Here is a 26,976-nt window from a genome sequence, read left to right as displayed (position 1 = left end):
CCAGCATTTGAGGAACTGAAGGGTTCTGAGGGCGGGCCTAAGGAGCTTGGGGCTTAGCTGGTTACAAAGCCATATATTATGCCATATATATTAAAGAGCAGCAACGCCTCCCGCAGTATTTACAGCCCACGCGTAGCAGTCCCGTCCGCCCTGTCCCCGTTCGGTCCAGCGCGAGGCGGTGGCCTAGATGCTTGATGGGCACTGTCAGCCTGATCTTTGGTGGTCTTCCCGCTGTCTGTTCTCAGTCACTGATTCCAGGTCCCAGGAGTAGACTTTGGCTCGAGGAAGTCAGGCGCCTTAGGTGGGGCAGTTGACACTCGCGCAGCTTCTTGCTCACCTCGGTGCGCGGCGGCGCGCGGGTTTGGGCGGGGAGGGGGCCGGGCCTCGGGAAGGACGCGCGCCGCGCAGTTTGACCCCGGCGACGTTCCGTACCGTCGCGGATTTTGGCGGCGGAAACATGGCGGTCGCGGCCGGGCCGGTAACGGAGAAAGTTTCCACAAACACCGGCCTGTATTAGCGCGTATGACCTCGGGCCCTCGTTCCCCAAGGCGTGCCGCCTCCCTGTTTTCCGTTGCAGGCTGAAGCCTTGTCTGCCCTCCTCCTTTTTGGTTTGGTTTTGGAACTGATTCCGAGGTTTGGGAGAGCGCGTTGGTGGCCGAGTCAGGTAGGGAGAAATGGATGGACGGCAGGGCGGCGAGATCTAGGTACAGACACCGCCAGGGCTCCGCGTGGTGGACCCCAAGCTCCGCCCAGCCAGCCTCCCAGGGCCGGGGTAGGATACCTGCCCCTGGAGGAGTTGACAGTGGTGGTTGGAGATTGGAGGGTGTGGGAGCGCCTCTCCGTGTCTTGCAAGGGTTCCCCCTCAACTGGGCGCCACGTTGTGGTCGCGCTCTCCCGAGGTGGAGAATGGTGGAGAACAGCGAAGCTCCTTGTAGGACCTCCCACATCTCGCTAAAAGGAGGCCGAAAGGGAGAGAAATTGCTATTGCTGCTCTAGTGCCCAGGAGTTTAATATTCGAGATACCATTTTCCTCGTATGAGATGGCTCAAATAGTTATCAGTAACTCAGAACCGAAGCACTGAAATTCCCTGGCCCTGTTTTTTCAGTGTAGTTGTTTCAGCCTTGACACTTCTAGATGGGACAGAAAGTTTCTGAGTGAAGGATAATGCAAGTGATACGGTATGCCTCAAGTCATTCCCTAGAGGTAGGACATGGAGAGAGGATTGAGTTGGAAGAATTTGGGTGAATTAAGTAAAGACTGGTGGAAAGCTGAAAGAGAAACCAAACATTTATGGAATCTCCCTTAGTACTACCAGTTATTAGTTGTGAGATATTAGCTAAGTTCTGTATTCTCTTTATGCATTAATAAGTGTCCAGTGGCGACAATTGTTGTTAAATGTAGTTATTTCTGTATTAGTCTTTATTTTTCAACAAGCATGTATTGAATACCTTCTTGATGCCGAATTTTTGCTAGTCACTGGGTGTACAGTATTGAAGACAAACCCTCAGAGACCTTTTGATCTAGTGGGAAAAGCAGACATGAAATAAGTGATGGTATGTAACAGAGAAAGTACGGGGGTCATGTAATGGGGAGGGGGCGAGGATAATCTCTTAAGATAATGTTTTATCTGAGACCTGAAGAGTTGGAGTAAGCCAAGTGTGAGCACTGGGGTGGGGCCAGGAGGAGGAAAAGGAGTGTACCTGGCTTGGGAATAGTATTTGTGCAGTTTGTAATTGAAAGGTCAGTAAGTTTGGAAAACAAAGTGTGAGAGGAAGAGTGGTAACAGATAAGGCAGGAGAGTTATTCAGGCCCAACACGGAGAGCCTTATAAGGCATTGAAGGAGTTTTGACTTTATTGTTAAGGGTGATGGGACGCCATTGGAGCGCTACATTTTGGTTTTAAAAAGTACACTTCTTAGAGAGGGCAAGAGTGGATACAGGGAAATGTTCAACATGATGGTGGCCAAAATCGGGATGGTGACCCTGGGGACGAGAAGTAGAAACACTTAAAAAATGTTTAGGAAGAACAGTAGACAGGACTTGGTGAGGGTTAAATGTAGATGATGGTGGAGAGGAGGGTTAGAGTAGTATGTAAGGTTTTATTAAATAATCAGACTCTGGCAGTGATTAGTTAACTTTTCCCATATGCATATTGAATCTTCTATGCTCCATTTTAATCTACCTCTGGAATAATTGTTCATTGAATCATTAATGATGGCAAACCAATTGAAAAGGATTGTAATGTTTTTCTATTATTCTCTAACTCAGGCTGTATTTTGAAGAAGATCAGAATGGGGAAAGACTTTTGTAAATTAGCCATTTAAAAACAATCTGCCATGTTGATTTTGGTCCATCAGAAGGTAACTGCATATATTGCATTATATGGATGCACTGTACTTGACTATTTTTTTTTTTTTTTACATGTTTACATTTACTTTGTTTCCAGGTATTTACCTCTGTTAACAGTGCAGAACAGAGCTGGTGCTTCAATTTCTATAGTAGATTAATATATGTGTGTACTTAAGTAGAGAGATAATAATTGAAGACATAGAAATAAATGACATTGCTTAGAGAAAGTATGTAGTAAGAGAAAAGCCTAGGTTTGGGGTTGAACATTACAAAGGATGGATTGAGAATGAAGAGCCTTCAAGGAGACCAAGGAGGGGAAACCAATGAATTAAGAAAAAAAATCTGGAGACTTAGTCTTTGGATGCCCACGAAAAGGAATGGTTTGGAAAGAGAGAGAAGTCAACAATGTAAGTTTGTTTAAAGAATATGCAGGATACGGCCGGGTGCAGTGGCTCACGCCTGTAATCCCAGCACTTCGGGAGGCCAAGGCCGGCGGATCACCTGAGGTCGGGAGTTCGAGAGCAGCCTGACCAACATGGAGAAACCCTGTCTCTACTAAAAATGCAAAATTAGCGGGGTGTGGTGGCGCATGCCTGTAATCCCAGCTACTTGGGAGGCTGAGGCAGGAGAATCTCTTTAACCTGGGAGGCCGAGGTTGCGGTGAGACGAGATCGCTCCATTGAATTCCAGCCTGGGCAACAAGAGTGAAACTCCGTCTCAAAAAAAAAAAAAGGCCAGGTGCAGTAGCTTGTGCCTGTAATCCCAGAAGTTTGGATGGCGAGGCCGGTGGATCACCTGACGTCAGGAGTTTGAGACCATCCTGGCCAATATGGTGAAACCCCATCTCTACTAAAAATACAAAAATTAACTGGGCATGGTGATGGGCTCCTGTAATCCCAGCTACTCTGGAGGCTGAGGCAGGAGAATCGCTTGAACCCGATAGTCAGAGGTTGCAGGAGAATCGCCTGAACCCGATAGTCAGAGGTTGCAGCAAGCCGAGATCCTGCCACTGCACTCGGGCCTGGACAACACATCGAGACTCCATTCCCCCACCCCCCCCAACCCCCCAGAAAAAGAGTACGCAAGATACTGAGTGAAAAGTACCCATTGGATTTAGGAATTTACAGGTCATTTCAGCACTTAGCAGAGCAGTTGTGTAGTGGGAAACACCATTTAGTGGTTTGAAAAGTGAGTAGGTAAGAAGTAAAGCAACTACCTCCCAGCTGTCAAAAGGACACAAAATTGAGTTTCATATAGGATATGGGGATTAGCAAGGATTGTTTTTGTTTTGTTTCTTAACTTTTTTGGTATTGTTTTTAAAAGAAACAGGTTTATAAATGTTTAAATACTAATAGATAAAAGTGAGAGTTTGCAGAGAGGAGAGAGTCTGATGTTCTGGAAGAGGCAGAAGGAAAGATGCACAATATGGCTGAAAGATTTAACCTTAGAGAAGCAACAGCCTTCTTTCCTTATATTTGGACATATAAGTAGAGATGGGTTTGTGGACTTGGGAACTCAAGTGAACTCCCTTTTGATGACTCTCTAGGAGGCAGAATCATCTGGTGAGCATGCAATAGGAAGACGTAGGGTATCAGAGATTTGAAGAGAGGAAGTAGGGTTTTGAGTAGTCACAAGAATGGAGAAGAATGTTGACCAGGGAAGGATGTTCCATGGATTTAGAGTGGTACTATTTAGCCTAGTGTGTGGTTTTTTCCCCCTCCTGTCCAGCAGTGTTCAGTAGTCTGAGCCCAGATTGTACCATCAGCTCTTTGAGGATAAATATTCTAATGTATTTGTTGAATTATTTTATAACACACAATAGTGATGTTTTTAAAAAAAACCTCAGTGCATTCCAGATTTTGTCAGTTTCTCACACTCAAGTTAAAAAGATAAACCAAAATATACCAAAGGAAGACATTTTCTTTAACATTATGTGGTACCTTAAGACATAAGTGAATACAAATTTAATTAAGGCAAGTCAGTTGGAATACTTAAATAGACTTAGTTGTAAAAATTTTTTTAAAAAATGCTTGTTGAACATATAAAAGCAAAATAAGTAATAATACTTGGAACTTCCCAGAGACCCTAAGGTTGCTTTAGTAACATTCCTCTCCAGCCAAATGAGTACGAAGAGTTGATTCTAGGTTCTCATATTTCTCTTGAGCCTTTTAGTGTAGAGCTATTAAGAAAGTACAGATAAACTAATCACAAACTAGTATTTTTTGTTTGTTTGTTTGTTTGTTTGTTTGTTGGAGGCAGAGTCTCGCTTTATCCCCCAGGGTGGAATCCAGTGGTGCAATCTTGGCTCACTGCAACCTCCGCCTCCTGGGTTCAAGCGATTCTCCTGCCTCAGCCTCTCGAGTTAGCTGGGATTACAGATGCCTGCCACCACACCCAGCTAATTTTTGTATTTTTAATAGAGACAGGGTTTTTTCATGTTGGCCAGGCCGGTCTCTAACTCCTGACCTCAAGTGATCCGCCTGCCTCAGCCTCCCAAAGTTCTGGGATTACAGGAGAGAGCCACTATGCCTGGCCCTAGTTTCTTTTTAAGTGTCTGATTGGGTTCTCTTTAGATAGAGTTACCATGAATCATTGATCAGTTCTTTTGAAACAGTATACTAGGAAATTTTGAAGAATTATATAGATGGTTAAATCATTTTTTGACTACTATCATTTTTTAGGTGTGACTTGTGGAAGCTTTAATTTCCTGGGTCCTCTAACAAATAATTGTAGTAACATTTGTTTAAGTAGAATTGAAAAGTTCTTCATTTACTTTATAATGACTATTAGGGTGAGCATTTCAGTTTTTCATTTTTGACTCGGAATTGATCAGGAATTGGTTTCTATAGAGATAGTGTTTAGATTTGGAAAGCAAGTTTAGTAATCAGAGTAATTTAATAGAGGTAAAAGTACAGGGAGAATTATGGCTCAACTTTAGGGACTGAGTAACTTTAATACTAGTGAGTTTATTAGTTAAACAATGTAAAGACCTTGTGTAACATTCTAGAGCTGCCTTGTAAAAAGATGTAGGGGATATTTGGCAGGTAGTAATGGTTGCTGTTACTACTAGTATATACAAGTGCTTTTCACATTAGAGGTAACAGTGAAGTCCTTCATTTGCTTTAAGAACTAAGTAGCTTTATGTTGTACCAAAACCTGCTACAATGTAAGCTAAAGCTAACATATCACATTTCCTTGTTGTTGAAAAACCAGATATTTAAACCAGAATGGATTAGGTGAATTCTTCACCATCTCTGGAAGAACAATTCTATTCATGCAGTCATAGCATATGATGAGTAGAAGGCACAGCCATGTCTGTTTGGATAAACTGCCAAGTTTTAAGCCAGAAACAGTAATCATTAAGATATTGCAAATCAGGTTATAAACTGGATTTCAGTTTTTAAACTGGATTTTTTCACTTTTTATATGCTTCTTTATATAAAATAATGAGTAAATTATATAAAATTAACTCTGAAATATTTTCTTCTTCTTTTTAGATCACTATAAACAAAATTTCCACGAGAGAAAATGTTGAAATAGGAGTTGCGGATACATTGGATATACTGGATGAAATACAAGCGGTTAATTTTTGTAACGTGAGGGAAAAGCCCACATTGCTGGTTACATGTGTAAATCACTGCGTTACTGCTTTAGTCATTGTCTCTATTTAGCAATGACAAGACTGGAAGAAGTAAATAGAGAAGTGAACATGCATTCTTCAGTGCGGTATCTTGGCTATTTAGCCAGAATCAATTTATTGGTTGCTATATGCTTAGGTCTATACGTAAGATGGGAAAAAACAGCAAATTCCTTAATTTTGGTAATTTTTATTCTTGGTCTTTTTGTTCTTGGAATCGCCAGCATACTCTATTATTATTTTTCAATGGAAGCAGCAAGTTTAAGTCTCTCCAATCTTTGGTTTGGATTCTTGCTTGGCCTCCTATGTTTTCTTGACAATTCATCCTTTAAAAATGATGTAAAAGAAGAATCAACCAAATATTTGCTTCTGACATCCATAGTATTAAGGATATTGTGCTCTCTGGTGGAGAGAATTTCTGGTTACATCCGTCATCGACCCACTTTACTAACCACAATTGAATTTCTAGAGCTTGTTGGATTTGCCATTGCCAGCACAACTATGTTGGTGGAGAAGTCTCTGAGTGTCATTTTGCTTGTTGTGGCGCTGGCTATGCTGATTATTGATCTGAGAATGAAATCTTTCTTAGCTATTCCAAACTTAGTTATTTTTGCAGTTTTGTTATTTTTTTCCTCATTGGAAACTCCCAAAAATCCGATTGCTTTTGCATGTTTTTTTATTTGCCTGATAACTGATCCTTTCCTTGACATTTATTTTAGTGGACTTTCAGTAACTGAAAGATGGAAACCCTTTTTGTACCGTGGAAGAATTTGCAGAAGACTTTCAGTCGTTTTTGCTGGAATGATTGAGCTTACATTTTTTATTCTTTCAGCATTTAAACTTAGAGACACTCATCTCTGGTATTTTGTAATACCTGGCTTTTCCATTTTTGGAATTTTCTGGATGATTTGTCATATTATTTTTCTTTTAACTCTTTGGGGATTCCATACCAAATTAAATGACTGCCATAAAGTATATTTTACCCACAGGACAGATTACAATAGCCTTGATAGAATCATGGCATCCAAAGGGATGCGCCATTTTTGCTTGATTTCAGAGCAGTTGGTGTTTTTTAGTCTTCTTGCAACAGCGATTTTGGGAGCAGTTTCCTGGCAGGTAAGCTTATTGTTTGTCCATCAACCCCAATGATGTAATAAAATGCTAACTTCAATAATTGAAATTAAAGTTGTAAGGTCAAGATCCTGATTTCAAAAGGATATTCATATTTGCTCTTATTTAATTTTGTTCATGGAATTGAAGTACTGAATGTGTTTCAAGAGGATAATTTGTTTGATCTCTAGCAAAGAAGTACCAAAATGTTATGAACACTCAGCATTGAGATGCCTCCCACTTCCTGACTGTTCATTAGTGAAACACTCGTCGATTAAAGAGTCTTAGAAAACTAACATTCGGAAAGTATTTAAAGATAGTATTCTGATCCTTTCATTATACCCATGAGGAAACTGAAAGCCAAAGAAGACACATCCAGAGTCACTAATACTGGCAGGAACAAGGTCACTTAATTTCTGTCTATTCCCTGGACTCCTCATTGTAACATGTTTCTTGTATGTAGCCATTTCTCTGAATATTTTATATAAAAGGTGTTAGATATATAACTACATATCAGTTGCTTAATTATAGATTAGAGGTTATCCTAAGAAAGAAAACATGGGTTTCACAGGAACTTTGCTGCCCAGAAATGTTTTCTAAAAGGTTCTTGTAGACAAAGACATTTGTACAGTTGGAGTTTGCATCTGCAGTATTAACAAACCCAGTCTTCCATTAATTGAGCATGTATTGACTATGTCAGGCACTGTATATGCCAGGCACCGTAGTAGGTGCGGAAGATCTCAGGATGTCTGTCAAAGGTGGCACAGTCTCCAATGGGAGGAGGAAGAGGCTGGCATGTAAACAAACAATTATGATTACAGTGTGATAAATACTATAATCTGTGTACATCAGGCTGGGATGTGGGGCATAAAGGAAAGTCAACTCTGCTTGGTGCAGCTCTCTGAAACAGTTTGTTGCTGCTCAGTGATTTCTAGAGGAAAGTCAGCTCTGCTTGGTGCAGCTCTCTGCTTTGTAAGTTTGTTGCTGCTGTGTGATTTCTAGAAGTGTGTTTTGAAGAGGGAGATGTGGAGACTTGCCTGGACATGGTGCTTTCTAGTCAGCTGGGCTAGGGCAGGGATCCTGGTGGGAGTCAACCAAATGAAGAAAACATCTTGGGTGTGGCCTGAGGATATTGTCCTTACTTTGTTTGCTGTACTTGCTAGTGTTGGATACTATCAGAATTATGATGATGATGTCCAAAACTCAAGCATGAGTTTTCCTCCCTCTTCCTTGCCTCTCTTCCTGCTAGCTCCTTTCCCAGCCCTAAATACTTTTTCTTTTCCAAGTCAACCTCATTCATGCTGGATGCCATTCCAGGCTGTCAAATTCTGTTAACCAAATATTAATATTTTCTTGGTCTCCAAAGTTTTTCTTATCTAGTGGTCTTCAGATATGGTGTGTACCACTGGAGGTACACAAAAACTTTCCAAGGAGTCTGTCAGCAGAGATAATTTTAAGAGCATCAGTTTCCTGATTTTCACCTTCAATTCTGCTCTTTCCTAAAGTTGATCTGTTTGAGAATCCCTCGATTTAGATGTAGGGTGATAGCATTGTGGTTTTAATTTATGTCTCTAATGATTAATGATGTTGAGCATCTTTTTATGTGTGTATTAGCCATTTACTTTGTTGTTTAAATATTCACATCTTTTGCTCATTTTAAAGCTGGGTTATTTGTCTTGATTGAGTTTTAAGAGTTCCTTATATATTCTGGATACAAGCCTTTTGTAAGATAAATGATTTGGAAATGTTTACTCCCAGTCTGGCTTCCGTTTCTATTTTCTGAATGACACTTTTTGAAGAGTTTTCAGGAGTAAAGGTTTTTAATTTTACAGAATCCAAATTATCCACTTTTTCTTTTATGGACTCTGCTTTTAGTAGCTTATCTAAGAAGTCTTTGCTCAACACTAGGTCACAGTTCTTTCAAAAGCATTATTGTTTTAACTGTTACATTTAGGTGTATGATCCATTTTGAGTTATAGTATGAGAGAAGGATCTAATTTTTTTTTTTTTTTAAATATATAACTGTCTCATTGTTCCCAGCACCATTTGTTGAAAAGATTAACATTTCCCCTATTGAATTGCCTTGGTGCCTTTGTTTAAAATCAATTAAACATAAATGTAAGGTTGTATTTTTGAGTTCTTTTATTATACTGACCTGTATGTCTCCCGTTATGTTAGTACTATGCCATCTGGTGAGATGTTTTCTAATTTCCTTTGAAATTTCTTCTTTGACTCATGGGTTATTTATAAGTTTGTTGTGTGATATCCTGATATTTGGAAGTTTCTCACATTTCTTTCCGTTGATTTCTAATTCCATGTGGCTGGAGAACACTGTATGATTTTAGTCTTTTAGGCCACTTGCTTTGTGGCATGGCATGTTTTATTCCATGTTCACTTGAAAATAATGAGTCTTCTGTTGTTGGGTACAGTGTACTATAAATATCAGCTAGATTAAGTTGGTTGGTAGTGTTATTCATATATCTATAGCCTTGTTAATTTTCTGTCTAGTTCTGTAATAGATTAAAATCTCTATTATAGTTCCTGAATTGTCTACTTCCTTTTTCAATTCTGTCATTTTTTTTTTTTTTTTGCTTCATGTATTTTGAAGCACTGTTCCTAGATGTAAATGCATCTTTGTTATATCTTCTTACCGTATTAACTCTTGTAATTATGGTAAACAGCATAGTTGAGTAGTTAAAACAGAGATTGCAATGACGTGCAAAACAAAATATTAACTATCTGCCCCCCCCCCTTTTTTTTTGACACAGAGTTTCACTCTTGTCACCAAGGCTGCAGTACAAAGGCACCATTTCTGCTCACTGCAACCTCCGCCTCCTGGATTCAAGTAATTCTCCTGTCTCAGCCTCTCACGTAGCTGGGATTACAGGCACCCGCCACTAGGCCTGGCTAATTTTTGTATTTTTGTTAGAGACGGGGTTTCGCCATGTTGGCCAGGCTGGTCTCTAACTCCTGACCTCTGGTAATCCACCTGCCTCGGCCTCCCAAAGTGCTGGGATTACAGGTATGAGCAACTGCACCTGGCCCCCTATCTGGCCCTTTTAAGAAAAAGTTTGCCAATCTTTGTTCCAGACCAGTGTTTCTCACTCCTCAGTATGCATGTGAATCATGTAGGGATCTTGTTAAAATTCTGAAGATTGGAATTCAGTAATTTTGGGGAAGAGCATGAGACTGTGTGTCTCTAAAAATCTTCAATGTGATGCAAACACTTCCGGTCACCAGCGTACTCATTTAGTGGCAATATATTCATTTAGCTATTCAAGACCAGTGTGAATCTACATGAGTTGTGTCTGCATTCCACAATTGGTCGCTATTTGGAAACTGCTGCCCGTGGCATAGGCATTATGCCTTAAAGGTAACTAAATTTTTTCAACTTAATTTAACCAATCCTCTGTAGAAAGATTTCAAACTCTGCTCTGCCCAGTGTTTTGTGAGATGTTAGTGAGTGTGCTCTGAGAAAAAAATGTTCAAAGTACAGAAAGAAAAACATTTCCAAACTAACTTGACCGTGAAGTCCTTGCTCTACTCTCATTACTTACATTACACACCTCCCCACACCCATACCTTTTAACCTCTATGTGAAACATAATTTGGGAAGTATCTGCTGAATTTGTACATGTTCCAGATCTCTTGAATTATGAAAGAACCAGAAAATTATGTAGAAAGGCAAATAATTAAGAGCTTTGTTAGGACATGACTATTCTGGGGATAATAACACCATCGTTTAATGCAAATAAATTCTGAGGGTTATCTCAGATTATTTAAATTGGATTTTAATTGATTTTTAAAATTGAACTATTTTTACTTATTTCCTAAATGATATTAAGTTTTTAATATAATCTAAAACCATTTGTCATATTTCTGTGAGAGTAATACTAAGGTACTAAACCAATTTTTCTCACTGTCCCATTAAAATATCCTTCAATCTATTTTTACTAGAAAAACTGTGCCACTGATTGGGTGAGGGCAGACCCAATGTGCCAAGAAAAAAATGAGGAATTAAAGAAGGCTTTGAGCAGATCAGTTTGCCAGCTATGACAGAATCTATGAAAGTAGACATAGACTGAAATCCAGAAGGCTAGCCAGGAGCAAGAGATAAGGACTTGGACTAAGGTGATAGGGAAAAGGGCTATGATAAGGATAAAATTGAGAGTATTACCAGAGGAAAAACTAGTAGATTTTGTTGAGAAGTAAATTTAAAGCAAATTTTATATTAGTTGATAAAATGTAAAGTTGAAAGTTCGGACGTGGTAGATAGTCAAAATGTTAAAAAGATGTTGAGAAACTGAAGAGAGCAGATAAGAATGTAGGATGAGGGAAGACATGATGATGGATCTCACTGAGGTAATGACCTAGTGGACATTTGGAATTTATTAAATACCTTATAGTTTTCTTTATCTTTTAAAATATATTTTTAGGGACTCAAATGTACTTTTGTTTTACTATTAGAGAAGTAAAAACATGCAAGATTAACATGCCTTATGGAGCACAGTTGTAATTTAGATCATAATTCCAAAAAATGGGTTTAACCATTTTTTTTTAAGGTTTTGCATATGAAAACTTTTGGGTTTTGTTTTACTTAGCTTAACATAAAAAATTTTTTATTAAGGAAAAATTTACATATAGAAACATTCACCTTTTTTAGTGTGTAATTCTGTTATTTTGACAAACACATATATTTGTGTGACCACCACTACCACAGTCAATGTGTAGTGCAGTTAAATCACCACCAAAATTCCCTCTTGCTTCCTTGTAGTCAGTCCTTCTCCCAACCCCCAGGTACTTGGCAACGTGATTTGTTTTCCGTTCCTAGAAATTTTCCTTTTCCAGAATGTCATATTCGTAAAATCATTTAACACCGTAGTCTTTTGAGCCTGACTTTTGTTTTTGAGACAGAGTTTTGCTCTGCAGTGTGGGCTAGAGTACAGTGGCACAATCATGGCTCACTGCAGCCTCGACCTCCTGGGCTCAAGCAGTCCTCCCTGCCTTGGCCTTCCAAAGTGCTGGGATTATAGGTGTGAGCCACTGCACCTGGCCCTAAGTTTGACGTCTTATTTACATCATTTGAGATTCATCTGTGTTACTGTGTGCCATCAGTAAGTTAGTTACTTTTATTGTGAGCAATATCCCATTGTATGGATGTTCCAGTTTATCCTTTACCCAGTTGAGAGACACTGAAATTATTTGCAGTTTTTTGGTAATTATGAATAAAGCTGCTATAAACCTTTGTAGACAAGGTTTTGTATTAACATAAGCTTTTATTTTAGTGTGATGTGGAATTGCTGGGTCATGTGGAAAGAATTTGTTTTAACTTTATACTGCCATACATATGTATTTCTAATCTACAGAATAAGCTTATGACATAAATTATGTATGTATATATTCCAGAAATCAAGACTGAAAAGGTTAATTAACTTATTCGTGCACACATAGCAAGTGGCTGAGCTGGGATTGAACCAAAGTCTAACTCCGAAGCTTGGGTCCTTTCCACTATGCCCTACTTCTTCTGCATAAAGAAGTCATTTGACTTTAAAATTATACAGTAGTCTTCATAATGTTCTTACATTTCCTGAACCAAGCAAAGTTTTGAAAGTTGCCTTAAAGCTAGATTTCTCACAGTCTCTCCATTTATATATTGCTGCATTTATGTATTCTGTTTCTTAGTTGGGCTTTACTTTCTTTAGGCTTCTATGTATGTTTTCCAAATCTGGTTTGCATAAGATGACTCATAAAAAAATACTTCTAAACAAACAAGCCGTATATGTTTATGTAAATGTTACATTTTAAAAACGACATTGCAGAAAGAAATTTTGTTCCTGTTACCTGAAAAATTTTAGGATATGAAACGTTGAATACTTTGACCATGACTTGAAAGCCCAGCTGAATAGAGCTCTAATAACTAGTAACAACTTTTATTCAAAGGGCGTCACTTACAGGTTGTTTATTGGTCTTCTTTTGTGCTGAGTTTGTATCTGCTCTGAAATATGAGCCATGTCTTAAAATTTGATAGTGAGCTGAGGATAATTTGAGAAGCAAAGGAGAAAAAGTACTTATAGGCTTTAATCAATTGATCTTATTTGTTACTTGGAATTAAGGTGTAAGGAGTACTCCAAAATCACAAATGACTTCTAGATTGAAGCTATAGAGTAAAGGTTTGCAGGCCAATAAAATTGAAGCTCTCTGAAAGTGGCAAGTGGATAAAACATCCTAAATTAATTTTGGCTTCCCCTGGACATACTTGCCATCTGTTCAGTTAAAATTATGAATTTTTGTATTGCCAAAACATTAATTTGTGTGTGATCTTAATAGAATATTTAATACTGTTTTTCTAAGCTTGCTTTTTCAAAATAACCTAATAGAAGTACTTAATGATTTTTTCCTGATAAATTTGCTTTTTAAAAATGTATGACAGGGCCAGGCATGATGACTCATGTTTGTAATTCCAACAGTTTGGGAGGCCAAGGCGGGAGGATTGCTTGAACACAGGAGTTTGAGACCAGCTTGGGCAATATAGGGAGACCTCGTCTCTACAAAAATGAAAAAATTAGCCAGGCATGGTGGTGCATTTGCCTGTGGTCCCAGGCTACTTCGGCGGCTAAGGTGGCAGGATCACATGAGCCTGAGAGGTCGAGGCTGCAGTGAATTGTGATCATGTCACTGCACTCCAGCCTGGATGACAGAGTGAGACCTGTCAATCAGCATAAAATTCTCAATTTCTAAGATTTTTTAATATAAAAAGCAAGTAGTAACAGATCATCTGTTATTTATGAATTGTAATCAGTAAACCCCCGAATATCTACTTATTTAGTCCTACTGTATCAAATATCATCATCAGTGTTACATAACCAACATTAGGGTATTGAATAACATCAATATCAATTAACATTTTAATTCGAATTTTGAATTATTAGGCTTTTAAGTCATCTACAAATTGATTGGCAATTGAACTTTATCATTTGTTTAGTTTGCTGCTAAATGAAACCGTTCAATACTTTTTCTAATAGTAAAAACATACTGAAGATGAGAAGCACTCGTTTAGAAAAAATATGTAAATATATAAAATGTAATAGCCTGGAAATCAATCATCAGAAAATTGGAACTGATTCCATTTGTAAGAACAGAAACATAAAATAAGTTTTAAACTTATCAAACTTTTATTTTAAAATTACTGTAAACCTCAATGTAGGTTATAAAGGAAGACTTGAATGAATGGAAAAACACACCATACTTCCTGGGATGAAAAGACTCGATGCTGGGCCTTGCAGACATTTGTATACATAGAGGAAACTGTTTTCAAAGCTGAGCTGCACTTTTGGCCCCCTCAAGAGTGGCAAAAATAAAAGCCAAGCCCAGGGCCTCCAGAAGTGAGATCTCTGGTAAATTACCTCCCATTTTACGCTTACACAGTGAAAGAAGAGGGTGAAGCCATGTGTGTTATAGCCCTCTCATGAACTTGCTTTCTGCCCTTGTGTCCTGTTGGTGGTTCAACCTGGGATTAAGTGGTCAAACCCGGATTAAGATATGTAGACTCGTGATGTCCGCAGCTCTCTGGAAGAAACAGTTGTCCCTAGGACAAAGTGTCATTATCTAGGCCTAAAATTAATAATAATATAATTTTTATATCCAGCATTCAGCTTATAAATTTAACCAGGTGCACACACACACACACAGCACCAAGAGCAAGAAGCAGCAAAATCAACAGACAACAGAAAAAAATCTTTAGGTATTGGAATTATCAAACAGAAAACCATCATGCTAAGTTGCAAAAACAAAAGGAGAGATCAGGACATAATGGTAGTATACTGGAAACTTTATGACAAGGCAGATTTTAAAAATAACTAAATAGAAATTTTAGGATCAGGAAATAAATTATTTCAGTGTTACAAACATAACATTAGACAAAGCTGAAGTGAGCATTAGTGAACTGGAAGACACAGTTCAGAAGAAGCTATACAAGAAGCAGCATGAAAGAGGAGAAGTGTGGAAAATAGTGAACAGAAGGAAAGGATAAGACTCAGAGGATATGTTAAGAAGATCTCATATTTGTTTGATTAGAGTCCCAAAAATGGAAGAAATGAAAGCCAAAGTACATATGTGAAAGGATAAAAAATAGACCAACAGAACAGAAGAAGAGAGACCAAAAACAGATCCGTGAATACTTATGACAAAAGTGGCACTGTAATGTGGAGTGGTTGATATTTTCAGTAATTGCTGCTTGGACAATTGAGTGTTTCTGTAGAAGAAAAAATTGGGCCATTATCATAAAATCAATTATATTTGGATTATAGATTTAAATGTGAAAGGCAAAACAATAAAGCCTTTAGAGGATAATGTTAAAATATCTTCTTAATGGTTGGATAGAGGGATTTTTTTAAACAAGGCATAAAGTGACTATATTATAATTAAGAACTCTTGTTAAGCAAAAAACAGCATTAAGGTAGTTACAGAGTCACAAGCAAAAGACTTTCATTTATACTATGTTTAGAACCAAACAAAGCTAAATCAATGAAGAAAAGGTCAGCCCCATAGAAAGGTGGGCAAAATATTTAACACTTCATCACAGATGATACCCACGTGGTGAAAGGTACTTAACCTCATTAATAATCAGACCTTGTTATTCTAGTTTTGGTATAATGGCAAATTGTAAGCAATTTAAATACCAATAATAGGATCCACCAATTAAAGTTTTATATGTATTATAGGAATGCCATTTGGTCTTTACAAGTGACTTAGAGTTATGTAAGCTTAGATTAAAATGTTCACAGATTAGGTATCCCATTTCGGTAAAAAAAAATACACATGAATATGTATTTGTGAAAAATACATTGCATGAAGTCTGGGAATATTTCAGAGTAGTTGTGCGTATAGATGATGGTATTTGGAATGATTTTAATCACATATCTTTTTTACTTATTTGTATTTTATAGTGTTTCTAAATGGAGCATGTACTGTGTTATTTATGTCATTGACAAAATAGGATGTACCAAAATAGGGCAGTATATTCATTTTTCTATTGCAGAAATAAATTTTTTAATTAAATTTTGATCAAATGAACCACCCCTTAGTGTTAAAAGCATGTGTTCATGCACCTAGGCATATAGTATGTGCAGTAGCAATACAGAAAGAATGTGATAGTTTAATATTCTAAAGGTATGTTCAAGTGACTATCCATTTTCTTTTCACTTAATGAGTCTTAATTTTTTCTTTTTCATTGCGGTTAATACCTGATTGCCTTCTCCTTATTTCTTCTGCCTCTCTACTTTCCATTCTGCTTTTACAGTGCTTATATGTCCTTAAATTTTCTTCTGTTAAAATTTTGATTGCACATCTAGAGAGTTCAGTGCTTTATAAGGTAAACTATATCATATAAACGGAATTCGTTTTTATAGCTTTAGGGTCTTAAATTTCCTTAAGAATTTATACAGAAAGAATGTAGAAATAATGTAATAGTTTAATATTCTAAAGATATGTTCAAGTGACTGTCATCCATTTTCTTTTCACTAAAAATGAGTATTAATTTTTTCTGCTTTTTCATTGCAATTGATACCTGATTGCCTCCTCCTTATTTCTTCTGCCTCTCTACTTCCCATTCTGCTTTTACAATGCTTACGTGTCCTTAATATTTTCTTCTGTTAAAATTTTGAATTTGTACATCTAGATAGTTCAGTGCTTTGTAAGGTAAACTATACCATATAAACGGAATTAGTTTTTAAGCTTTAGGGTCTTAAATTTCCTTAAGAATTTATTTTCATAATTTCACGGGGAAAAAATGAGCCCTTTCTAAAGTACCCTTTTTGATAAAGTAAATAAATCTGTTATTTGAAAAATGACAGGCACGTGGATTTTAACAAGATATTTGTTATCTGGCATTTTCTCTGTCATATCGAAGAGTGGTTTTGGTTTGTTTTTTTTTCTAGTTTGGATAGGATGTTATTTGACAAATATTTTTTAAAAATGATGTGCTGTGTTTTGCCACAACTTCCAAAAAAAACTGAGAGATAAATTTAGGATTTATTGCACTAGTTAGCTCATCCATGTATACTTGCCTGCTTTAACTGAACATTGTTTTTAGATCATTAATTGTTCCTTTTATCCTTTTTGAAAGTAGAAGCTACAAATTGTGAATCAATGTGCATGTATGTAAATATATACACATATGTACGTGTACTGTGTAAACATGTTTTGGATTTCTTTTAGCCAACAAATGGAATTTTCTTGAGCATGTTTCTAATTGTTTTGCCATTGGAATCCATGGCTCATGGGCTCTTCCATGAATTGGGTAACTGTTTAGGAGGAACATCTGTTGGATATGCTATTGTGATTCCCACCAACTTCTGCAGGTACAGTAATCTAGTATAGTTAGTGGTAACTATTCAGTCCATAACATTTTCTTAATATTTATATGAATAAAATATAGCTCCTTTTCAAAACCGTATTTTCAAAATATAACTTTTGCGTTTCTTCCAGATTTTTAACAAACTTCATTCCAAGTGATAATATCTTCAGAGTTCAATTGAAATATTTTGATAAATATGATAAGCTTATATTTTAGCTAGAAACCAGAAAATATTCATGTATAACTTTTCTGAGGAAAGATCTTACCCTAAAGGGAATATTTTGTTTAAGAAAGTGTCCTCTGGCCAGGCGTGGTAGCTGACATCTGTAATCCCAGCACTTTAGGAGGCTGAGGTGGGCGGATCACTTGAGGTCAGGAGTTTGAGACCAGCCTGGCCAACATGGTGAAACCCCATCTCTACTAAAAATACAAAAATTAGCCGGGCGTGGTGGCAGGCACCTGTAATCCCAGCTATTCGGGAGGCTGAGGCAGGAGAATCACTTGAACCTGGGAGGCGGAGGTTGCAGTGAGCTAAGATCGCACCATTGCATTCCAGCCTCGGGGACAAGAGCAAGACTTCGTCTCAAAAAAAAAAAAGTCCGAAACAACATAGTGAAATATAAAATGTGCACTGGGCCTGAGAGGCTGGAGGTTTAGTTCTGTGTTACCTTCGGTACATTATAACTCTGAACCTTATTATCTGTCTTTACCTAAAGACATCATTCCTGTTCATCTGATAGGAATGGTATGAAGAACAAAAAAAAAAAAAAAAGTGAATGTAAAAACACTCTGCACATTGAAAAGTGCCATGCAAATACTAGGAATTCAGAGGATTGGCAGTGAAGTTTAATAAATGTTTATTGCAGTTTTGTTCCAAAATAAATTTTACCCACAAAGGTGGTGACAGCTGTATAAATCTGTAAATGTGCTACATTTTGATTTTTATTTTATAGCTAAATACCTTTAAAATAGTTATTTGCCATAAATGAATTCTGATGACAGTTTTCATCACACTTTCCCTGGGGGAGGGGAGAGTTGAAGTAAAGTTTTTTTTCTAATTTCAAGTATTTAACATAAAAATCTCCAAATAGACTATTTGTAGGAAATATTTTCCTTCATGTTAAAGACTTAATCAAAAGTTGAAGGTTCAAGAACTGAGGGAAACAGATTTGGAAATGTCCCATAAAGTGAGAAATGACAACCTTGTAGAAAGAAAGAATGTGTGGAAATAGTAATATGCACAGTTAGATATTTATTACATTGTAATTTTTTTAAATGTAGTGCTTACTCTTTTGTGACTGTAATTTTAAAAGTTAGTAGAATACTATTGATGATACATGAAGCAAAATCTAAGGTTTTCAAAAATCCTGACAGAAATCCCTTTTCTGGATAGGAATGATGGTTTTTCTTTCTCAATATTAATGGTATTTTGCTAGTTATAAGACTTGCTTTATCTACTAGAGTACCGTTTTATATTTGTTCCAGGAGCAAATCTAAGTCTTCAACTAGTGTTCAGTATAAAGCAGTGGACCTAAATTTTAATAACTTTTTAAATGCCTATTAATAATTTCTTCTGTTTATGTACCTTAAGTTAATGAAATTTGAACACAATTTTTATAGACTATTTTTCAATACAGAAATATATAATTAAAATATTGCTTTTATATTTTGTGTGTTATAATATTTTTAAACAATAGTTTTTTTAATAGGCCCCACCCAGATGTTCTTGAAACAGTGTAATCCTGCTTTTAAAAAGCCTTGTCCAATATCTGTCATGTAAGAAAATATGAATAAGGAACAAAGAATAGTACTATCTACATTTGGAGGTATTATCCCAGCTTTTAATTTGATTATTGTTTTAATGATAGTGAGTATTTAGAAACCAGGTTTTGATTTTCTAAGCTTAATTCTTAGTACTATAGGAATTTTAGAAAGGATGATTTTTTTTAAAAAGCCTGCCTCTTACCAGCAACTATATTATAACTGATTCTTAGATAATCAGTTAAAAATGACAGATGAGAATGTGATACAGAATGAATACTTCTTAAACACCAAAATAATTGTTTTTTCTCTGCTTCAGTCCTGATGGTCAGCCAACACTGCTTCCCCCAGAACATGTACAGGAGTTAAATTTGAGGTCTACTGGCATGCTCAATGCTATCCAAAGATTTTTTGCATATCATATGATTGAGACCTATGGATGTGACTATTCCACAAGTGGACTGTCTTTTGATACGCTGCATTCCAAACTGAAAGCTTTCCTCGAACTTCGGACTGTGGATGGACCCAGACATGATACGTATATTTTGTATTACAGTGGGCACACCCATGGTACAGGAGAGTGGGCTCTAGCAGGTAAACTCACCTTTGGCAGTTTCACTATTGTAAAGATACACATGTATATGTAGAAATCTGTACTTCACACACAGTCATTAAATTTCCAGGATTCTTAGTTTACTGAACTGTACATATGACTTTAATTTGTTTTTCTTTGCTCTAGCATCCCTGTTTAGCCATCTCTAATGATAAGATTCAGAAATATGTCTTGTAGTGATTAGAAGGAAAAAATGCTTTGAGACTTATAGTTTCCCTGAAAATATTTTCAGAATTGCTAAATATATTTTTCAGAAGCTGATAAACTTCGTTGACTAGTATTTTTAAGTTTTGAAATGTTATGGATGCAGATTTCAGTAGTCCTTCACATCTGTAGTTTTATTTATGTTTATAAAGCTCACCAAAATTTTAAACAGCAGATCATGTAGTATAGTGAGAGTAGCATTTAGGTCAGGAGACCTTGGTCCTGGTCCTAATTTGCCACAACTGTGTTATTTTAGGCAAGTTAGTTAACTTCTGTTGGCTTCAGTTTTCTCGCCTGTAAAATAAGGCGGTAATTTTAAATGATCATTGAATTTTATTCTAAGGTACAAAATTCTGTAGGGATTGTTTTGCATTTGAAAAATCATAAAATAACTTTGGTTTACATGCATTATGGGAAATAGAAAACTTCTTAGTTATTGCCAAGAGAGAAATGAGATCTCTTTATATAATATATAAATTTGTCAGGCTTTCCAACTATTAATAGAGAGTAAGTCAAGGGCTTTGTTTTATGAATTGTTACTTGCTTAGGACCTATAACAGAGCCCAGTACATAGTAGAGGATCCTTAAGTAGCTAATAGATGAAATCATTGAATAAATCATTAAAAAAGAAAGGTAATTTTCTTATTTTAGATTAGAAATAGTTATTTTAATTACATGATTTTTTTCCATAAAAGAGTGTAGATGTTTTAAACCAAGAATATATAAATAATAAAATAGTCATGAATAAATTGGAAACATTCAGGATGAAGAAAAAGATAAATAGAAGTAGTATGGAAGGACAGAGGCAGAGTTGCCAATATAAGAACTCCAGAAAGAAACAAACAAAGGGTTAAGGTAGAGATGATTTTAAACCAGTGTGATCTCACTAATTTCATGCCAGATTTGTAACTGGAGTTTTTATCATAAAGAGAAGTATTTTTTTGAAATTTTTCTTTTTTGCAAATAAATATTGAATAACTCAGTGGCCTTCTAGTAGAAAGACGAGCTAATATTTATTGGGCACATTTTAAGCATCAGCTTACTGTACTTAGTACCTTACACACATTGTTAATCTTTATGTGAAATCCTTTGAGATGGATACCACCACTTCTGTTATCTTCATTTTTGAAAGGATGAAATGGAAATTGTAAGTTGTTATGCAACTTATGATTTAAGACCAGATCTGCCCGGTTCCTAAAGTGTATTTTTCCCCCCACTGTACCATGTTGCCTCCAAGGGTGAAAGCCATGATGATAAAGAAATGGCATGTTTTGGTTAAATGGATATTTTTGTTAGCATGGGTTACCCATTTCAAAAAATTAGAATGTACAAGACTAAAAGATGTACTGAACATTAAAACTACTTCAATATAGTTTATAAAATCATTTACTTGACCTATAACTTTTTAATTACAAGGTAGAAAACATCTTTTTAACCTTTATGGCTACTTTAGTTTCAGGTAAAGTATAACATTCTGTGTATTCCAACTCAGAGCACAAGAGAAAGCTTTAGTCAATTAAAATAGTCTTTACAGAAATAGAATTTTAGATCTACAAGTAGGGATTACTGAAAACTTACTATAATCCTTAAGATAATAAACTCTACCCAGATCAAATGGAAAAAACAGGGCTAATTTTTGGTGGCCATGCATATATCCCTAGTTATTTTAAAGTGTTAGAGTAATTTTAGAAGTAAGTTTTTTGTGTGTGTTGATATGAAAGATTTATTACTTAATGGAAACACTTTTCAAGTTTGCAGTTTTCTTAAGTAATTTAAAATTCATTAAGTATTTCTTAAAGATAGCTATGGAAATCAATTCTAGATGTTCATTTACTAATTCTTATATCAGCGTTTTATTTTTCTAAGAAAATAAAAAAAACACTAAGATACACACATATATATGTATCAGGTTTTCAAAATTTTCATTCATCATTAAGTTAGGAATAATTTTTGAAAACTTTAAGAACTCTAAAATAGAGTCGTATTTTAGGTAAATGTTTAGCAGTTACATTCTAGAATGATGTCTTTATAATTTTTTTTGAAGTATGTTACCAGTAAATTGACCATTACAGAATTCATCTGTTAGCTAAGATTTGTTCTTGTGTAACTTTGAGAGCTTATTATAAGAAGTTTAAAAAAATAGAGAAAGCATACTGATCTCCCTTCCCTGAGAAAGGTAGATTTTATCTTATAATTCAGCAACTGCGTACTGTCAAGCATGGCCTGAGGCATCTGGCATACAGAAAAGCCTGCTTTTCAGTTAGTTCATGCCCTGACCTGCTTTAGACATAACCCTCAAGGGCTGATTCTGCCTCACAAATAATATTGAATATCTCTGCTCTGAGGAAAATGCTTTAATCTATTCCAAATTACATGACAAAGAGCTTTAAGCTCTGCTAATTTATTAATAGTTGGGTTTTTGTTGTCGTTGTTGTTGTTTTTTCAGCCGACTTTGAAATAGGAAACATCACAACTGGATTTTAGTTGGGTTAGCAAGTTAGTAGCAGACCCAGTATTAATATCACTGTGGGAAAGAGAATCTATATTTGCCGTTTATCCCATATGTACTTAGAATATGTAGTCTTCTTATATTTATGGAGTTTCATGATATGGAACCTAATATTTTTGCCTCTGCTTGAGGATAGAAAACAATCATGGTAATTACAAGAGAGACAGAAATAAATGGGAAAAATGTACATAATTTATAAAGTAGTTTATTACAAATAAAGCCTTTAAAAAGCAGTCTCAATTACTTGAAATGCATCAGATGGCTGTTATCTTAGATAGATGTAAGTACTTTGAATCTGGGCCAAAAGCCAAATGTAGCATAGAACCTATTCATAGGAGAAAGCAGAGCAAAAGAAGAGAAATCATTTAGAAAGCTTTAATGCTGCTTTAAGTCTCTTGTTGATATCTAAAGAGCATTTATATAAGAGAATTAGGGTAGAATATGCTAAAGAGTATTTATTGAAATAGTTGTGGATGGCATGTTGGGCAATGATGTTTTGTGGCAGATGGAATTTATATAATAGTTCTTGTAATCTGTGTCATCCTCTGATCTCTAGAGAAATTTAATAGAGCTGGCAATAATGGAGAGTTAACGTTTGGCCATTTTTGAAAAAGTATCTTTTGGAGGTATCAGTGGAATAACACATTAGTAATATGTGGAGACCATGTACTGAAATACTGTCTCTGAGATAATATGTGTGAGTGTTAGAGCGATTAATAAAACAAGTTTATTTTCATGTTCTTAAGCTATTGTGGGCTGATTAATAAAACATTAATCAATTACACATAAAGAATATGACAGAATCCCAATTCTAAAGGATTCTCTCTCTGGTGGTGTCCATTTTTAACGGTGAAACCAAGAGGACAGCTGATTTGGGGGAAATATGTATTCTGGAGTTAGGTTGTTGGATCTTGTGCTGACAGATTATAAAAGTAACTTATGCTCAATGTAAAAATTTCAGAAAAGTATTTTAAAAACCACCCGGAAGTGAAACACCTAGCAATAGCTGCTGTTGTAATTTTTGTAGATGCCTTGTCATGCTTTTTCTAATACATTTGCTCATCAATAAATTTTCTTTATAAATATTTTGTTATAAGATTTCCTCCTAAGGTTTTAGGACATAGTTTATTTCCATTTCCCAAATGGGAAAGAAGTCTTTTTTGTAATTTTTTGTCCCTATGTCTGTTCTTTTCTTAGGATAGATTCGTAGAATTGGAATGATCATTATCAGTGTACCATTGAGGCAGGGCCAAATGAGGTGAGGGTGGCAGTTGCCTCAGGCACAAAACATAAGGGAATGCCAAAAAACTCAATAATCAAAATGAACATTTTAATGTAGTACACTTAAAAATCAAAATTAATGCAAAAAAGATCCACGATGAACTAGATGTAAAACCTGTAGTCAGAAGTTTATTTACTTTAGAACTTTCTGGGTATATATTTTTTTAATCCCTTGTTCTTCAGCTATAAAACTGATTTAAATGTAAATCTGTTCTTAAATTCATTCTTGTACAGGTAGGAATAGGGTTTATTTTCATTCAGTAGGTACTTACATATGAGGAAGAGAAGGAAACAATGATACAGAATGGGGGCCAAACTTTTTCTGTAAAGGGCCAGATATTTTTGGCTATGTGGGTTTAGATCCCTGTTGCAGCTATTCAGCTCTGCTACTTTAGAGCAATAGCAGCCATAGACAGTGTAAATGAATGAATGTAGTTGTGTTCCAATAAACTGTTATTTATGAAAATAATTATATGAAACTTAAATTGCATACAATTTTTACTGTCACAAAATATTCTGATTTTCTTTCAACCATGTAAAAATAGAAAATCAGCTCTTAGCTTTCAGGCCATACAGAAAGAGGTGGCAGGCTGGATCTGGCCCATGGGTTGTAGTTGCTGCCCCGGTATAGAATGTTAGCTTTTCTGTATAGTTGTTTTCACTAAATACAAAGTATTTTCTTAATTTATACTAGCAGATTCCTTTTTATGTGATTAATAAGGATTTTTTTTTTTTTTTACCTGAAGTTGAAAATCTGTTGTAAAAAATATCTTTTCAAAAGATACTTTGAAAGTGTAATTTAAATACTTTATTTTTTGCTTATTTAATTCTAAGAACTTAAGGAAAATACATGTAAGATGAGTATGTTCCCACTAGGAGAAAATTATTAAGAGAGTTTTCTTAATGAGAGGCTGCAGAAATTATTGCTGCATTGAATTTTCTCTTGTTCACAGGTGGAGATACACTACGCCTTGACACACTTTTAGAATGGTGGAGAGAAAAGAACGGTTCCTTCTGTTCCCGGCTTATTATCGTATTAGACAGCGAAAATTCAACCCCTTGGGTGAAAGAAGTGAGGAAAATTAATGACCAGTATATTGCAGTGCAAGGAGCAGAGTTGGTAAAAACAGTAGATATTGAAGAAGCTGACCCGCCACAGCTAGGTGACTTTACAAAAGACTGGGTAGAATATAACTGCAACTCCAGTAATAACATCTGCTGGACTGAAAAGGGACGCACAGTGAAAGCAGTATACGGTGTGTCAAAACGGTGGAGTGACTACACTCTGCATTTGCCAACGGGAAGCGATGTGGCCAAGCACTGGATGTTACACTTTCCTCGTATTACATATCCCCTAGTGCATTTGGCAAATTGGTTATGCGGTCTGAACCTTTTTTGGATCTGCAAAACTTGTTTTAGGTGCTTGAAAAGATTAAAAATGAGTTGGTTTCTTCCTACTGTGCTGGACACAGGACAAGGCTTCAAACTTGTCAAATCTTAATTTGGACCCCAAAGCGGAATATTAATAAGCACTCATACTACCAATTATCACTAACTTGCCATTTTTTGTATGCTGTATTTTTATTTGTGGAAAATACCTTGCTACTTCTGTAGCTGCTCTCACTTTGTCTTTTCTTAAGTAATTATGGTATATGTAAGGTGTTGGGAAAAAACATTTTATAATGAAAGTATGTAGGGAGTCAAATGCTGACTGTAAATGCATAAGAGATGTTAAAAATAACACTGCACTTTCAGGAATGTTTGCTTATGGTCCTGATTAGTAAGAAAACAGTTGTCTATGCTCTGCAGTGGCCAATGATGAATTACTAATGCCTTATTTTCTAGGCATATAATAGTTTAGAGAATGTAGACCAGATAAATTTGTTTACTGTTTTAAGAAAACTACCAGTTTACTTACAGAAGATTCTTTTTTCCAAACAGTAGGTTTCATCCAAGACCATTTGAAGAACTGCAAACTCTTTCTCTTAGAAAACAAAGAGGGCTGCCTAAAATAAACACAAAATTTGCTTCTACTCCATCACATTCAGACGTCTTGGTTGTGACCTATTACCAGTGTAGCAGAGAACCCAAGTTACATTTTAGATCAAAACATTGTTTATGTAGGTATTGTTAAAAGGCTAGCGCCTACAAATTGCCCTTTCATGCTTTGGTCAGGGGGCCCTGAAAACACTGGTAGTATTAAGAGTCTTTCTCAGGGTAACTTAATGTTTTCTTAATGAACAATGTTTCCAGCTACAAATTCTTCCAATAAACTGTCTTCCTTTTTGAAAAGTACTCTCATAGAATAAATTTAGCAATTTCTCATTTACTGACTCAATCTGTTTTGAGTATTCAGAAAAGATTTTGATCCCTATTGAGTTAATGCTCTGCCATGAAAATTATTTTTCTGATCCTTGTTAGTGATAACATTTTTTTTCTACTGAAGGTCAAAGGATAGGAAACAAGTCATTTCTCCTCTTGTATACATGTAATGTATTATGTAAAAAAGTATTCATATTGGCAATTTTAGTTAGGCATAATAGTGTGGTTGTAATTTTTAAAACTTAGTGTTTGTCTGATTAAAGCAGGCACTGATCAGGGTATCTCCTAAGAGGTAATTCACTTCTAATTCCTTTCCAATAATTATTACATTCTAAATTTTCATCTATGAGAAATAACAAGAAGGGAACAGAATTAAATTGGAGAATAATCTAATCTTCATTGTTTAAATGGTTTGACTTCTCACCATTGAAGCCATTTTTTCTAGCCTCAGAAAGAGGAAATAATGCCTCCACCATTTTCTACCTGGTGACTTGAAAATTGAACTTTTCAGTTAGGAAGAAGAGTCGGGGAACTTGTATACCACTATCTATGCAGCATTGTTATAGTCTGATTATTTCTGTGTTTTGAGTATGATTTTCCTAATGCTCTAAATAAAATTTTGTTAAAAATTAATTTTTCATTTAATGTGCAAATATTGAATAGTATATTAAAAGTGGTGGTCATTAAAAATGCCCATGTTTTAGAGTTCACGTTTGAAAGTTTCCAATATAGGTTAAGGATTTATATTAGCACTGTCCAAACAGTATAGTTTTTTTTATTGTTCTGTTCAGCAGTAGTGTAGTAGAAAAGCCAAATGTTAAAATTGTGAGCTTTT

The 26,976-nt window shown here is 35.9% G+C and overlaps 1 protein-coding gene across 8 annotated transcripts; it reads left to right on the top strand.

Moving 5' to 3' along the window:
* The first annotated feature begins 433 nt into the window (after positions 1 to 433).
* TMEM168 (transmembrane protein 168) lies at positions 434 to 26,770 on the top strand. Of its 8 annotated transcripts, XM_045388550.3 has the most exons (7): positions 434 to 664; positions 1,475 to 1,554; positions 2,270 to 2,361; positions 5,848 to 7,103; positions 17,313 to 17,455; positions 19,532 to 19,806; positions 24,773 to 26,770. In XM_045388550.3, the coding sequence occupies exons 4-7, from the start codon at positions 5,976 to 5,978 to the stop codon at positions 25,318 to 25,320; spliced, it is 2,094 nt and encodes a 697-aa protein (XP_045244485.2). In that variant the 5' UTR covers positions 434 to 664; positions 1,475 to 1,554; positions 2,270 to 2,361; positions 5,848 to 5,975; the 3' UTR covers positions 25,321 to 26,770. The 8 variants fall into 8 exon arrangements, with proteins under 8 accessions (XP_045244485.2, XP_005550609.2, XP_073892706.1 ...); XM_005550552.5 differs by lacking the exon at positions 1,475 to 1,554; XM_074036605.1 differs by adding an exon at positions 14,302 to 14,491 and having other exon boundaries at positions 654 to 2,361.
* The last annotated feature ends 206 nt before the right edge of the window (positions 26,771 to 26,976 follow it).

This window comes from Macaca fascicularis, chromosome 3 (genome assembly GCF_037993035.2).
Source record: "Macaca fascicularis isolate 582-1 chromosome 3, T2T-MFA8v1.1".
Lineage (NCBI taxonomy): Eukaryota > Metazoa > Chordata > Mammalia > Primates > Cercopithecidae > Macaca > Macaca fascicularis.
This window is presented reverse-complemented; position numbering and strand designations above follow the sequence as displayed.

Bases quoted from the DNA above. Each gene is read 5' to 3' on its own strand.
- TMEM168 (XM_005550552.5), top strand. From the start codon at position 5,976: ATGTGTAAATCACTGCGTTACTGCTTTAGTCATTGTCTCTATTTAGCA. The intron at 7,104-17,312 runs GTAAGCTTATTG...GATTTCTTTTAG, and splicing joins TGGGAGCAGTTTCCTGGCAG to CCAACAAATGGAATTTTCTT. The intron at 17,456-19,531 runs GTACAGTAATCT...TCTCTGCTTCAG, and splicing joins ATTCCCACCAACTTCTGCAG to TCCTGATGGTCAGCCAACAC.